General features: G+C 41.0%; 1 protein-coding gene across 1 annotated transcript in view; it reads right to left on the bottom strand.

Annotated features, from left to right (window-relative positions):
• Positions 1–1,521: 1,521 nt before the first annotated feature.
• SDC2 (syndecan 2) overlaps positions 1,522–16,788 on the bottom strand; it is a 121,837-nt gene continuing 106,570 nt past the window's right edge. The window contains exons 3-5 of the mRNA XM_068983536.1: positions 12,742–12,878; positions 5,028–5,163; positions 1,522–3,929 (exon numbers count right to left, since the gene is read on the bottom strand). Of these exons, the coding sequence (XP_068839637.1) occupies positions 3,766–3,929; positions 5,028–5,163; positions 12,742–12,878 (437 nt within the window). The 3' untranslated portion in view covers positions 1,522–3,765. The remainder of the gene's footprint in view (positions 3,930–5,027; positions 5,164–12,741; positions 12,879–16,788) is intronic.

The following is a 16,788-nucleotide window of genomic DNA, read 5'->3' on the forward strand; positions in this document are numbered from 1 at the left end:
GATTTCACTACGGTCATAAAATATTCAGTTCAGTTCAGTTCAGTCGCTCAGTCGTGTCCGACTCTTGGCGACCCCATGAATCGCAGCACGCCAGGCCTCCCTGTCCATCACCATCTCCCAGAGTTCACTTAGACTCATGTCCATTGAGTTCATGATGCCATCCAGCCATCTCATCCTCTGTCGTCCCCTTCTCCTCCTGCCCCCAATCCCTCCCAGCATCAGAGTCTTTTCCAGTGAGTCAACTCTTCGCATGAGGTGGCCAAAGTACTGGAGTTTCAGCTTTAGCATCATTCCTTCCAAAGAAATCCCAGGGCTGATCTCCTTCAGAATGGACTGATTGGATCTCTTTGGGCATTGAAGAAAACCTTAGTGATTACTTAGATAAATCTATTTATCAGCTGGCTTGATTTATTTTAATTGGAAACCTCTGAGGGTCTCACTGTTGTCTGCCAGAGGCTTAGAACTTAAAAAACTCAAGTTAGAGGTCGTTTTCTTAGTCATTGCCTTTTAAAACCAAATACATTTTAATACACTTTTTCAAGCATTTCATTATGTAATTATAATAAAGCTGTAAAGAATATCCTTATTGTAAAATTAGGGCTTCCCTGATAGCTCAACAGTAAAGAATCTGCCTGCAATGCAGCAGATGTGGGTTCCATCTCTGGGTCAGGAAGATCCCCTGGAGAAGGAAATGGCAACCCACTCCAGTATTCTTGCCTGAAAAATCCCCATGGACAGAGGAGCCTGGCAGGCTACAATCCAAAGGGTTGCAGAGTCAGACACAACTGAGCACGCATGTAGGATTATAAAATTAATCCTGCAATATTTTTTGTTTTGTATTTTTGCTCCTCACTTAAAAATTTTCCTTACGGTTTCAAAATATCTGAGATATTGAAGAAATAAATTCCTAAAAACTACAAAGTTACTGTACCCTTTAGTTTTTTAGGGCAACCAAGGTAAATTAACTTTGTTCTCCTTATTTAGCTGTCTCCTAGACCCTAGACAAACAGGCTATATCCTTAATAAGGAAGTGTATATTGTCTTTTACTTGCAAAAAAAAAATTACCAAAATATAATTCCTTAAACATCTGAGCTGAAAGTATTAAGTTTCATGTTAATAGATGGTAATTTCTATAATCTTGTCTAACCTAAATTCAACTTTATTAACCATGTCCTAATCCTGAAGTTCAGGTACTAGGCACTTGCAGGTGAAACTTTTTTTAAAATGAGCTCATACCATTACCCACATATGCTCCAAATGGGACAGTTTGAATACTGCAAGCTTCTCAAAGAAAGCCATATTCACACACAGGAAATCATTTAGATGTGGTTAAGGAAACAGGAAATTTTCACATTGGCTTTAATATTTATATTTTACCAAAATTTTCCTGAACTTGGTAATCATTACTAACACTTTTCATAGTAGTATTTACTGAATCTTAAAAAAACCAAAAAACAAAAACTGAGCAGAAAACGTAGAGTTGAAGAAAACTGGATGTCAGTCTATACAATGATTTTTTACTTTCAGCATGACAGACTTTATTTTGGCACTTTAACAAATATTTTGCTTTACAGCAGTGACAAAATATTTGCCAGAAATTTCCTTTTCCTGACATGAATATTCCAAGCAGTTAATATTCTACAAACTGAACTTTGCTATGCTTTGCACAGTTAGAGGTATACCCACTACACTCATAACCTCCATAACCGAGAGACAGTGTGCAGCTTTAGAAAGTGCTATCACTTCCTTTTAATCACTCTGCAGTAGACTGATTCTGTAAGTGATGGGACAGGACTTTGAGAATTAAGGCCATTAAGAATTTAAGTAAACACTGTTCTGAGTGCTGCATCAATTTTTTTTTTTTTTTAAGTTCTGTGGCAATTCCAGGGAATGTTCTCCAAATGAAGCAAGTATTCATACTTCGTTAAAAGCAAATTATATGTTGGAAAGGTTGCTATTTTTGCTGTCTTCTTCCTACTTTGGCAGCTCACACTTTAAAACAAAATTGGTGGTAAAACAGAAAAAGGAAATGTTCAGTTAGAAGGAAGTCCCCAGCCAGGGCACCAGGGTACCCTCCCATTTCCATCTCTTCCTCAGGCATCACTGCTCTCTGGCAACCTCATTCCTAAGCAGTGAAGCCCTCCTTTTAACGCCTAGAACCTCCCTGAGGGACTCTTCTTCCCCATAGTGTGAACTATGGTATTCCATCTATTACCTCTTCGGTTAAACTTCAGGAGAGATTCAGAGCACAGTTTCAAAGGTAAAACAATCCAGAGGACTAAACCATAGATACTGACATCAGGAAAGCCCTCTTTAGTTCTTTGGAAATTATAGTCCTAAAAGTTATTTGCCAGAGCAGGTATCCATCTCAATATTGCCATCAGCTATCTCTATAAAGGTTGTGAAACTCACAATTCCTTCCCTGGCAGCCTTCCAATATCTACATCCAAACACACACAGGATGATACATTCAGATTTCCTCTGGCCAATTCAGAAGCGAATCTGATAATAAACAGCCTCATCAAATGAGCTCTTTGGTTTTGATTTACAGACACCGTGGAACACTCAGAAATCAAACCCACAACATCCTTGAGAGCAGACGGTCGTTAGCAAAGGGCAAGTGTACATTTGATCGAAAATGTACAAAATTTATAACAGTGACATTTTCAATATTAGGCCACATGATTTATTCAGTAGTTTTTATATTCCCAAATTACAATTTACGTCTATTTGTAAGACTACAAAAGTTACCATTAGAATTGTCTGTGCTTATAAAATACCAACTTTTTTTTTTAACTGTTATATATACTTATTAACACCAGTCTGCAACGAGTTACATAGAATCATAGGCACTTCAAAGGCTTAAAAAGACGTTTACAACTTAAATGCATTTGTAAGAACAAAAACTGATTTTTTCCTTAAGTCCCTACTCGTACCTTCAAATCGCAAGAAATTAGCAAATACAGTGGCCAAAGGAATCTGCAGCAACTTCTCAAAATACTGCTAGCATCTTTGGGTTTACTGAGGCTTGTCAGTAACTCACATCAAATCCTCTCAAAAGAAGATCTGAATGGATAGACATGACTAAACAGTTTTGTGGTGATAATCCAATTTTACACATTAATTTGCTGTTGCAAATCTGCCTGAAGCTACAGGTAATGAAAAATAAAGCAAGTGTAAAATGGATAGTCTGACACTTAAAAATTTATACAAAGTAGAGGTTAAAGTTTACATATTTGAAAATCACATATACACTAAATTACCATTATCTGAATTACCCAAAGACAAATTGCACCGTAACAGCTACAAAAGGCATAGAGTTTTGTTTCGTTTTCAAGGGCGAGCAGAGCAGAGGGGAACAACAGATAAATTAACAAAGTAAGACCAACTTGATAAGGTCACTCTGAGACATGCTGACACAAATGAAATAGCTTTCATCTTCGAACCATCGGATAAAAACACTCTTTTCATATTTGAGCATAGAAATTTAAACTGATTCCATGTACACTGAGCGTTTTTATAACATAATATTTTGCCACTGCTATTCACAGAACACTGCAGATGTTAAGTTTGAATTTTATGTTGTTCTAAAGAAATACATGAAAAGATTTAAATACAATGGGATTTTTATCATTAAAGTGCCAGAATGGCTCTTTAATGAAAAAAACAAACAAACAAAAAACAAAGATCTTCATTATTCTATGCAAAAGCTTTATTTTTAAAAGTTCAGTGATCTCATAAATAGAGACACTAAATGGGAGTTTTCACGCATAAAACTCCTTAGTAGGTGCCTTCTGATAAGCAGCACTGGATGGTTTGCGTTCTCCAAGGTCATAACTTCCTTCATCCTTCTTTCTCATGCGATACACCAACAGCAGGATAAGGAAAATTGCAAAGAGAAAGCCGATAACTCCGCCAGCAATGACAGCTGAAACACACCAAAAGGAAGATTACTTATAGAAGAGATTGAAGGATGGTAGAAATTAGCTTTGTTAAGGCCAATTTATCGACACTTTCATAAAAAGCTTAATTTGAAAACCCCAAAACTAAAAAAAACTGGATTCAATGAAGCAACCAGCTATTAAGCAAAGCTGACATTCTTCAAGAGGTATAATACTTCCTTTGATTAGTATTAATAATATCACCCAAAAGCCTCAATAAGAAAAAATCTGGCTGTGACCTCAACTAGTTCCATACATTAAAACTCTTAAGCCTTTTTCAGGATTCACATTTTTGTAATCTAATCTTCTAATTGCTTTTTCAATGAAAACACAAAACATGATATAACTGACTTAAATTTTGCAAAGGGAACTGTGAAAAAAGCATGCAAATTTCCTTTGTCATCTTGGATTTGGGACTTTCCTCTCAAGGATCAAGTGTTCTACAAAGGTAGAGGTCAGATCTGTGGTTGCTAAGGGAGGGGTGGGGGTGGGGGAGGGCTAGAATGGGAGCTTGGGATTAGCAGATGTAAACTATTATATGTATAACTGAATCACTTTGCTGTACATCAGAAACTAACACAACGTTGTAAATCAAATAGACTTCAATAAAATGAAAAAATTTTTAAAGGACTGTGTTCTAAAATCTTGCAAATCTTCCCCTTTAAAATCAAAGGTTAATACTTTGTTTATGATTAGAGACAACATTCTTCTGTGCCGTAGGCACTGTATCAACAGCCCTCTCCATAAGAACCTTCTCTTCTCTTAAATTTATCTTGAGATCAGGAGGTCTTGGATCAAGCCTGACTGATACCTGACACCCAGTTGTTCTAGACCAATTTAGGCCTTAACTTTCTTCTTGCCTCTCCCCACCGCAACTCAAATGGCGGGCCAAGGGGTAGGCTGAGGGAGCTGACAGAAAGCAGAGACAACCTCTGCCTAACCCTTGCCTCACTCGCTCTGAAATGAGACAGGCGCTCAAGATGGTTTTCAGCAGTAAGGTAACATCCGGCAAACTCCGCTGATACTTCTGAACATCACTCAGACAAACAGAAGCCTATTTAAGGACCCTCCACCGGGCTACTGACCTGCCAGGACTTCTGTTCGTTTAAACAGATTGTCTGAGTGCTTCTCAGTATATACATTTGTATCCTCTTCAGCTGGGTCCATTTTCCTTTCTGAGTCAGGGATGTGAACTTTTTCCTTATCAATTTCTTCAGGTGACTGGTATAGACAAAAAAAAAAAAAAAGAAAGAAAGAAAAGGAAGATTATAAAAATCTTCTAATGTGCTGGAAGAAAGAAATAGTAAGTACTTTCCCAAGTTTTTTTTTTTTTTTCAAACACTGGGTTTATAAAATAAATGAAATAGTCCCTTTGTGTGATGTGTATACCAATGGGTGAGTCCTATGGTGGACCCGCATTGTTCATGGTTTTATACAACACCCATCACATGTACAGGCAAGATGGACAACTTACTGAGTTTGCAATAACCCTAATGGCATGGTTATTCTCTAAGCTGACATTTCACAAGGATCTCTAGCCTTCTTACCACTCTTCAGTCTTCCGGCCACCATCCCCTTCTGGCTGCTCCAACCCAACAACATTACCCAATTCAACTCACTCCTTCATCACCTTTCTGCGACCTGGGGTACTGCGATGGCAGCTTCCCTGCAGGCATTCTCCCTGAGTGTTCTCCCAGGGCTCTGCCTGCTCTGTGGGGCACAGCCAACAGGCTTCATCTGTAATGATCCTCACTATTTATTCACTCTTACACCTTCACCACACCCTGGATTAGAATCTAGACTTCAGGGGGGCCTGGGTTCTGTAAGGAGCTCCTGTGTGGCCCTGATCCACTATTTTTCTGGGCCTCACTTTTTCTATCTGTCCAGTGAAGGGCACTCTCAGTTTCTTGAGTATTCTACAGTTCTCACCATCTCACCTCCAGGAAGCATTATTCCTACCTACCAGCACCCTACAGGACCCTCATCCTTGGCTGTACCATCATAACAGATTGACCCCCTCTCCATTTTCATCAATAGTAACTACTATTCTCTTGGGCCCCCAAAGTTATTTTGGCACATTTCAAGTTATATCTTTTGGTATGTCACAGTCCTTTCAATGGGCTTGCCTGGTGGTGGCTCAGATGGTAAAAAAATCTGCCTGCCATGTGGGAGACCTGGGTTCAATCCCTGGGTTGGGAAGATCTCCTGAAAGAGGGCAAGGCAACATACTCCAGTATTCCTGCCTGAAGAATTCCATGGACACAGGAGCCTGCCTGGCTACAGTCCACAGGGTCGCAAAGAGGTAGACATGACTAAGTGATAGCTCATATATCATATATATATGTGTGGGTGTATATGTGTATATATATATAGACAGATAGATATAGATAGATATAGATATAGTCCTTTCAATTTGCCTTTCACCATTCCTTCAAATTCAGTGTCTTCCATGGATTCTCATTCCTGAGGCCTTATCTAGGTCTTTACCACATCATACCCAACAGCATGTGTTGGGTGGCTTCCAATCCATCTCCCAAGGCCACTGCTTAATCTCCAGTAGGAAGCCCTGAAAAGCCATCTCTATTACCACTTACTTACCAAAACTGATTCCTAACATCTGTGCCTTGGTTCATATACTTCTTCTAACTCCAATACAAAATTTTCACTTCTTTCATTGTCCATTTGTCCTTCACAAAGCCCTGATCTTCCAGCTCTCAAAAACCCCAGAACACTTTATAGCCCGTTATACCATCACATAAATCATTTGTTGGCTTTCTAACCTTCAGCACCAATGTTGGCCATTGTGTACAAATGACCTAAGATTACAATGAAATCTGAAATCACCTGAAAAATTAAAGAAAAAAAAAAACATATATATAAAAGACCACCACTAGAGACTGTTTCATTGTTCTGGACTGAGTAAAACTGGCACTGCTTATTGTTGGTACTTATTTAAAGTTCTCCAGATAATTCTACAGTTTGAGAACCACTGAATTAGATAAGCGCAGTTCAAATGAGTTGTTTCTTCTCTATCAGGCTCAAGTTCTTGTTGGCCAACACTACTGACGAAAAACACTGTCAATTCCACTGGTCTCTTACTGTAGACAAAAGTATTTTTTAGCTTTACTACTCTTCCAAAGAGCAGCCAACCACCTTCATTAGGATTCTAAGCTGCGGCCCAGTTAAATGCCTGATGGCTTTTTGAAGGCCAGCATTCATCCAATACAGCCACTAGCTACTTAGCCTAGAGGGTTAAAAAGCATAGGGACCTCACCTTTCTGGGGTGCCTTAAGGTCATCAGTGTTTCCAAGAAGGATCACTAGGTGTATCCATCTGAGCTCCAGGTCAGTGGGCCTTGCCTCAGTGGACAGAGCACTAGACTGGTTTCCACTGAAGATGACGTATAATAAAGCACGATAAAGAATGCCTGTCTCATTTTCCTAAGCCACACGAAAACCCTGTACTGACTTAACCCTCAACCTGCCATGACTTACAAAAAGCAGAGGCTACAGGAAAATGATCATTTCACTGCCATACAACATGCACTCCAAATTTCACTATTCTCTACATTATTGTGTGGAGAATGCAATGGCACCCTGCTCCAGTACTCTTGCCTGGAAAATCCCATGGATGGAGGAGCCGGGTAGGCTGCGGTCCATGGGGTCATGAAGAGTCGGACACAACTTCACTTTCACTTTCACATTTCACTTTCATGCATTGGAGAAGGCAATGGCAACCCACTCCAGTATTCTTGCCTGGAGAATCCCAGGGACAGGGAAGCCTGGTGGGCTGCTGTCCGTGGGGTCGCACAGAGTCGGACACGACTGAAGCAACTTAGCAGCAGCAGCTACATTATTGTGAGAGAAGAAAATAAGGTCTCCCCTGTACCGAGGGAAACCACAGAGAAAAGCTCATTTACAGTATTCTGCCTCAATTCCTCCATTCTTCTCATGGAAAGCCCATCATTAATTGGATGCTTGGTAGAAGGACAGACAACTCAATAGATGAGAAAATGAATTATCTGGATTCTAATCTAGGAGACTTTTCACTACTCATTAGCAGTTAAGGGAGAGTTAGGAAAGGGAAGAGAAAACTCAAGGAGGTTGATACCCAGGCTTGTGATGAGAGAAAGAAGAAGTGAGTTCTGGTGGTGAATGAGGTGAAGGTAAGTAGCTACTGTGACATTAGAGATGGAATTTAATTCATCCATGTCATCTTTGTCTCATTTATATGACAGATCACATGAGTTCCCCTCAGGTCTTTTCAGTCCCTAAAATCCTTTGAGAGAGTTAACATTTCCATTTTACTCAGCTTCTGATCCAACAGCCAGGAATGAGCCTGCATTTCAGGGGCTCTGCAGGTTGGGGGACAGGAGGTCTCCACAGAACTGGGGCTACCACAATACTCACAGGAATGAGTGCACAAGCTTCTAAGTGCTCTGGATGGAACAGTTACTCTTTAAATTTACAAGTTTTATTGTATGAAAGGAAGAGTTTGACTAATAAGAATACTTTCTATAGTACAGAACTAATCTGAAATGCTTGGACTCTCATATACGTGTGCAAACTGAAATTATGAAAAGGCAGCATAGATGATCAGATGAAGTCAATTAAAGATCTGTCATAACCATGTCTGGTTCTTTGGATACCATGAAAATGTAATGGAGTAAAAGGTTACGAGCAATGCTCTGCTTGAACAGATACCTGTATTCTTTTTATTTTAGTCACATAAATTTACAACAAACTGGACAGAATATCTATAACAGTGACATCAATGCCACTGTGACGCCCCCACTCAAAAGCAAAGTCTGTATTAATGGTATCCGAAAGGCAATGTTTAATTTAACTGTGCCATGTAATTACAAAATAGAAAATTTAATCACTAATATTAATATTATCATGATAAGTACTGCAAAAAGTGTTCGACACAATGAGTAGCACTCAAATCTCCCACAAATGGATGAACCTTTATTATTACTACATCAAAAACAAACGATACCAAGAATACAATAAAAGGTTTCGGGGTCCTTCATTTCTGAGCTCATCTGCCAAACAGCTATCTTATTTCAATCTGACACAATTACTCCCTTAAAGTCAATTTTTTTAAACTTACATCAATTTTCAACCTATTGTTGTCAACTGACCAGACAGCTCTATGTCAAATAAGGTTTTCCTGAAGATAAAAACTCTACCACAAAAAGCCCAAACTGAGTTTCTTGTCTCAAGCTGCTGCTCCTGCTGCTAAGTCACTTCAGTCGCATCCAACTCTGTGCTACCCCATAGACAGCAGCCCACCAGGCTCCGCTGTCCCTGGGATTCTCCAGGCAAGAACACTGGAGTGGGTTGCCATTTCCTTCTCCAATACATGAAAGTGAAAAGTGAAAGTGAAGTCGCTCAGTCCTGTCCGACTCTTCCCGATCCCATGGACTGCAGCCTACCAGGCTCCTCCGTCCATGGGATTTTCCAGGCAAGACTACTGGAGTGGGGTGCCATTGCCTTCTCCGTGTCTCAAGCTAGTGAGTCCTAATGGTTCCTGACCTCAGGGGATTCAGTCACGACAACTGGTCACATATACGTGCAGTAGAGTCAGATGCATATTTCAGTGGCCACCCCGGATGACCTACCCTCAGCTGCACCTGTTGCTTTTCACTTCTCTTCTCCCTTTTTCTTTTCATTCATTCAACAGAATCCATTTCTGGAGCAGCTACCATGCAGGGAGCCAGATGGGTCTGCCTCACGGCTCACAGCTCCTCCTTCTAGTGCCTGGCCTGTGGAGTTGGTCTACCGCTAATGGAAACAGGCCCTTCTCCATCCAACAGAGAGCACTCCAGGCTGGAGAGGACTGTCCTGGCTGCTCCACATCTGAAGAAACCTAGCCAGCCCTGTTCCTCCCCAGCTTATGTGCTTGTGTGGGGAGTGGCGTGCGTAGGAGGTTAGCGGGGAAAGGGAAGAACAAGCGCACTGCGGAGAGGGGAAGAACAAGTGCACTCTGGGAAGGGGAGGGGAAGAACAAGTGCACTGTGGGAAGGGGAAAAACAAGTGCACTCTGGGAAGGGGAGGGGAAGAACAAGTGCACTGTGGGAAAGGGAAGGGAAGAACAAGCGCAATGTGGGAAAGGGAGGGGCATCATCAGGCTGGAAGCCCATGCGCAGTCCTGCCTGCAGAGGGGGCACTTCTCACTCCGGAGACAGCCTGTCCCTACCTTCATGACACAGTCTTCCACATCCTGTCTGCTGTTAAACCTTGGCAGCATCTCATTTCTAACCAACAGATGGGTGAGCACCGAGCAGGGACACTTGTGATTCCAAGCTCTCCTAAGCAGCATGCTCTCCTCCACTGTCTGCAGTCTCCTGCCACTGTTACGCCACACTTTCCCTTGGGGAACTGCCCCAGTCTCTACTGCTCTAACCGACTTCCATGAAGGCTTACAGAGTGCTTACTGAGTCTCAGGTGCCATGCTGCATGCCCTCACATTTAATCTTCCCAAGGACCCAAGAGAAATGGGTCAGAGAAGCTAAGACACTTGACCAGATCTAGGACTTGAGACATTACTTTGCCAACAAAGGTCCGTTTAGTCAAAGCTATGGTTTTTTCAGTAGTCATGTATGGATGTGAGAGTTGGACCATAAAAAAGGGTGAGGGCCGAAGAACTGATACTTTCAAACTGTGGTATTGGAGAAGATTCTTGAGAGTCCCTTAGACTTCAAGGAGATCAAGCCAGTCAACCCTAAAGGAAATAAACCCTGGATATTCATTTGAAGGACTGATGCTGAGGCTGAAACTCCAATAGTTTAGCCACCTGATACAAAGAGCAGACTCATTAGAAAAGACCTTGATGCTGGGAAAGATTGAAGGCAGGAAAAGAAGGAGACGACAGAGGATTAGGTGGTTGGACAGCATTACTGATTCAATGGACATGAGTTTGAGCAAGATCTGGGAGATGGTGAAGGGATAGGGAGGCCTGGCGTGCTGCAGTGCATGGGGTAGCAAAGAGTCAGACATGACTGAGCAACTGAACAACAACAGCAGGATATGAAACTTCAGCCTTCTTTAGACTATAGCATGCATTTTCCAACATAAGAAGCTTACCTAGTAGTAGCTGGTCAGCTAACTGCAATACCATGCTAATAAAGCCAAAATCACCAGTCTCCTAGTTTCCATTAGAAACCTTTGCTCTGTTTTAAGGCCAAAGATCTTATTTCTTAATAAGACAGATCTCAGAATGAATATAGGTATGTACCCACATTCATCATTATCACTGGAAGAGCTGAAGTTTACATGCCACTGGTGGTGGGCCTGAAAAGACTTTGGGAAAATACTTACTGAGATTAGTACCTGGAGTCTTCTTAGTCCATAAGCTATTTCAGCAGATATAAAGTTTACAATGGTTTTAACTCACAACCAATTCTTTATGAAATAAAAACAAATTTTCCTAATGTACGTCACATAAACTGAAAAGGTTGTGCTTCCTAACTGGGCTGTGAGTTCCTTAAGAAAAAGCACCCTGTAAAAAAGATTTGTTTATAAGCTAGGCCTGGGTGATAAAAATAATGGGTAAAATTAGCCATTAGGCTATGAAAAGACATGGCGGAACTGTAAATGCATATTACTAAGTGAAAGAAGCCAATCGGAAAAGACTACATACTACATGATTCTAACTATGCAACATTTTGGAAAGGCACAAACTACGGAGATAGTAAAAAGAAATCAGTGGTTTCCAGGGGCTGAGAGGGCAGGAGGAACAAACACGTAGGGGAGAGAGGACTTTTAGGACAGTGCAGTTATTCTGTAGGCTACACTAATGGTGGATACACGCCCATTAGAAATGTGTCAGAACCCATACAAGGTAATACATCACAGTGAGCAAACCCTAAATTAAACTCTGGACTCTAGGAGATTATGACCAGCCAATGTAGATTCTTCCTCCTTGGAAGAAAAGCTATGACAAACCTAGACAGCATATGAAAAAGCAGAGACATTATTTTACCAACAAAGTTCCGTCTAGTCAAAGCTATGGTTTTTCCAGTAGTCATGTATGGATGTGAGAGTTGGACTGTAAAGAAAGCTGAGCGCTGAAGAATTGATGCTTTTGAGCTGTGGTGTTGGAGAAGACTCTTGAGAGTCCCTTGGACTGCAAGGAGATCCAACCAGTCCATCCTAATGGAAATCAGTCCTGAATGTTCATTGGAAGGACTGATGCTGAAGCTGAAATTCCAATACTTTGGCCATCTGATGTGAAGAACCAACTCATTGGAAAAGACCCTGATGCTGGGAAAGATCAAAGGCGGGAGGAGAAGGGGACGACAGAGGATGAGATGGTTGGATGGCATCACTAATGTGATGGACATGAGTTTGAGTAAACTCCAGGAGGGAAGCCTGGCGTACTGCAGTCCATGGGGTCGCAAAGAATTGGACACAACTGAGCCACTGAACTGAACTGAATGGATTCATCAGTTGTAACAAGTGTACCTCTCTGTCACAGGATGTTGTTGGGGGAGGGCAGTTGAACATGTGTGGGGGCAGGTGGTATACAGGAACTCTCTGTGCTTCCCACTCAATTCTGCTGTGAATCTAAAACTGCTTTGAAAAACAAAGCCTATTTAACAACAAAAAAAAAAAACAGTAGGTGGCAAATGTCAAAACAATCATGAAGAATAAGGAGGAGCCATTTACAATATAATGAAAAGACCAGTTGTCCTTACACAGTTTTAAAAGGTGCCTCTTAAAAGGAACATTCTGTACAATTTTAAAAAAGGCACATTGACCATAACCTGATGACGCGATGTGAAATAAAACACACCTTTGTCTGAGCAGGGATCTTGTCCTGTATCTTGCTCAGCGTTGTGGTTTCCACTCTCGGAGCGGTACTAGTGAATGGTATCTTTGGAATGGGCCGAGACGTGGTCAGCTCTGGACTCTCTCCATCCTCATCAGCTCCTGGAAGAATAAGCAAAGATGAGCTAAGCACATGAGTCACGACACAGAATTCTACAGTATCTGGCTACATGGTCTAAAGTTGATAATGACAGAGCCATGTTTTTTCATAATACCTACTCCTCAGGAACTTAGCATAAACCTTCCTGCAGTCTTCAGAGTCTGAAGAAGTGACTTCAAAGTGGATCTGTGGGGAGTCTGGCGTTTTTTTCTATATTATTATTATCCCGAATGTTCTCAAGTAGCCCTTTCAAAAACAATTTATTTATTTGGCTGCATCAGGTCTTAGTTGTGGCATGAGGGATGTTTCATTGTGGCACACAGACTCTCCAGTAGTGGCCTGTGGGCTCAGCAGTTGGTGCACCCGGGCTCTCTGGTTGCAGTGCATGGGTTTAGCAGCTCCATGGCACGTGGGGTCTTAGTTCCTCAATCAGGGATCGAACCGATGTCCCTTGCATTGCAAGCTGGATTCTTAACTGCTGGACCACCAGGGAAGAGCCTCAAGTAGCCCTTCTTTTGCTTGTGTGTTCAGTCTCCCCTCCTCAAGAGATTGCTTCCCTTTGATGCTGAAACATGCTATATTTTCCATTTTCCATCACAACAACAACGAAAAGGGAACACCGACCCTGTATGTGGGTGAGCTGCTGCACTTCCTGCCCCATTTATAGCCAGACTTTCTCAGTGGGGTTGTGCAGACTCACCAGCTCCTTCCCACACCACCTATTCCACTCTCGGCTCTACTCCCCCTAGTCGACTGTTCCTGGTCATCACACTGCTGGCACTGTTTCCTTAAGGTCACCATTCCCCTTCACGCACTGTATCCAGTGGCATTTTCCAGAGTGGTCCTCATCTAATTGAACCTCCTAGTATTACTGGACGCTTGTCAACTCTCACCTCCTTTCTGATGCACTACCTTTGGGTTTCTATGACTCTGACTTCCTGGCTTTCCTCTCACCTCTCTGGCTATTTCTAAGTCTCCTTTGCAGATTCATTGTCTTCTACCTGGACACAAAATATGAAAAGTTCCTTAAGGCTCAGCCCTAGGCTGCACCTTACTCTACACTTTCTCTCTCACCCATGGCTTCTGTTACATCTAAATACAAATGAAACCCAAACTAACCCAAGTGGTTCCCTTCTACCACTCCTCCAAAATTTAGACCTACATATCCACCAGCCTACTTGGCATTTTCACTTGAATGACTCAAAGGTAGTAAATACATCTCGGTCACGTTCAAATAGAACTCATGAAACAGACCTGTGGTTGCCAGGGGAGAGGAGGTAAGGAGGGAAGGATTGGAAGTTTGGGACTAACAGACGCAAATTATCATACATAGAATGTATAAACAACAAAGTCATATTGCCTAACACAGGGAGCTATATTCAATATCCTGTGATAAACCATAATGGAAAAGAATATTGAAAAAATATACACAACTGAATCACTGTCATACAGCAGAAATGAATACGATATTATAAATCAACTACACGTCAATAAAATTTTTAAAAACTAGAACTCATGATTTCCCTGCCTCTCCCTCTACAAACGCAGTCTTTTCTCCTCATGTTATCTGGCAGTGAGTGGAACCTTTCATTCCTGTAAATCACAGCTCTGGCTCCCTCCCCTCTTCCTCACCACCACATTGAATCTATACCCAGTTCTATGGATTTTACCTTCTTTTTACGTCTCCACTCTTAACACCTTTCTAGGGTTCCCGGGCTTCCATCCCCGTCCAGTCTTCCCATAATCACCATACCTCCCTTCTTCCTCATTTCCTTCCAGTCCTCTGTGCACAGACGGGCTGCAACCCCATCAGTCTCCTGTTTAAAACTGTACCAGTGGCACTCCACTGCTCTCAAGGTGAATATGAAATGCCGCCACCTCTTCTTGTGTAGTCCGGTCCTGGCCTACCTTTCTTTCAGTTTCCTTCAGCATCATTTATCCTGTTATCCCCTAGACTCCAGCTGTGGTCCCCTGATCTTCGGCCAGAAGTCTTTGCCTAGTTAATTTCTAAACCTCACCTCTAGACGTTAGCACAAATGTCATTCCTTGGAGAAGGCCTTCCTTCCACATTAGAGTCTTCATCACCTGCTTATTTAGCACCACCTGTCTTACCCTAAGACTGCACTTATCACAAGCTTCCTATGGCTGAGGGATTGCATTTGATTGGCTCCCCACAAGAGTGTCTAACAAAATCCCAACACCCCCAGGGGCTGGCCCAGTATCTGTGTGGTAAGGACTAACCACTGACTTCCAGCTGGGCACTATGTCTTTCTGTTTGTTCATTTTGGCTTTTTACAAAAATAACATTTGAGAATTGTTCACATTCAAATACAACATTCTTTTTAAGTTGATCATCTGTCAAACTTGTAACAACTTAAAAAATTCAAAGTCTGTAACTCAAACTAACCTGCTTCCTCAGACAGGAAAAAATGATGAATAGCCCCAGACTCTGCATGGAATCATGTTAAAATAACAAGCAGTTCAAAAAATATGAGATAAGATACTAGGAAAAGTGCAAAGCTATGAATATGACTCATTTTAAATATTTAAATATATTGATTTCCTCCAGCATGTACACTCATTATTCAGAAAAAAAATGATGAAGAGTATATTGAAATAAATATGGGATTTGGCATTAAACAAACTTAGTACTTATTCTGGCATTTATTATCTCTGTGACCTTGGACAAATAATGCTTGAGTTAGTTTCTTCATCAGTAAAATGGAGCTAACAACTAATTCTCAGAGGTGCAAACATTATATATATATATATTTGAAAGCATTCTGTGTACATAAAATGTTACGTAAATGTAAGTCATTAATAATGATGGGTCCAAATACACTGCTCTCTCATATCAGCTTCCCTGATTTTCCATCAAAATTTTATACATAATATGACTGATATGCTTCTTAGGAAAAAAATTCAATGAGAAAGGAAAAATTTTCAATTAAGGGTTTTCGAGACTCTTGGCTTACAATGGTTACAAATACGAATCGCCAAATTAGGAGTTTGGAGAATTTGTTGTGAAAGAAGAGATTTTATAAAGTAGAAAATTCTCTCAAGTTAGCACTTCTTAAATTAGATGAGTGACCCACCTCAGGTGGCTCTTCCACTGCATTTATCATCTTTATTAAAAAGATTGACCCTCTTACCCAAACCAGAAATCTGGGAACCCCATTGATCACATCCCCTTCACCCCTGACTTTCAGCTCTCACTGTCCTCTGTGCCTGAAACAGCTTAGCCTTGAGCCCAAAGCCTGTTTCCACCTTGGAAACTCTCCTGCTTAAACTCTCATTCCTAAAATCAGTGTCATCCCCTCTTTCTCCATCATGGAACTATTTTAATCTGCTTCCACTGCTCACTGAGTCTCTTCTTTTAAAAAAAAAAAAAATAACATTTTCTTCTACTTCCTGAAGAAATAAATCTTTTAAAAATATAATGCATTTTTTTCACAGATGAAATTGGGAAATAGAGAATATAGGAAGGAATAAATACGATTATTTCATCAGAGAAAGCATCGTTAGATTTTATTTACTAAAGTGTCCCTAGCACCTAGAATGGTGTTTATTTCCCCATGTTATGGGTCATTATTAAACACTAGTTGAATGAATTGAATAAATATCTGCATATCATCTCATTTCCTAATGAGTTGTTCATTTCTGACATGACAGTTTCACTCTCCAAGGACTCTTGCACTCTCACAATGTTCTTTTTTTATAGTATCCTCTTCTTGTTTCAACATTAAAGCACCTTATCTCTCCAAATTTAATAAGTTTTTCTCTAAGTTCTCACTGTGAGTTTCTGTTCTCTTCCAGTTTGGAGGTATAGGAAGGTCTTGATCTTTCAGACATTTACAGCTCTCCTATAAATGTCCAGGGAGCCTTGGTTGTCTTCTCATATTTAAGAGGGAA

The sequence above is a fragment of the Capricornis sumatraensis genome, chromosome 11, assembly GCF_032405125.1.
Source record: "Capricornis sumatraensis isolate serow.1 chromosome 11, serow.2, whole genome shotgun sequence".
Classification (NCBI taxonomy): Eukaryota; Metazoa; Chordata; class Mammalia; order Artiodactyla; family Bovidae; genus Capricornis; species Capricornis sumatraensis.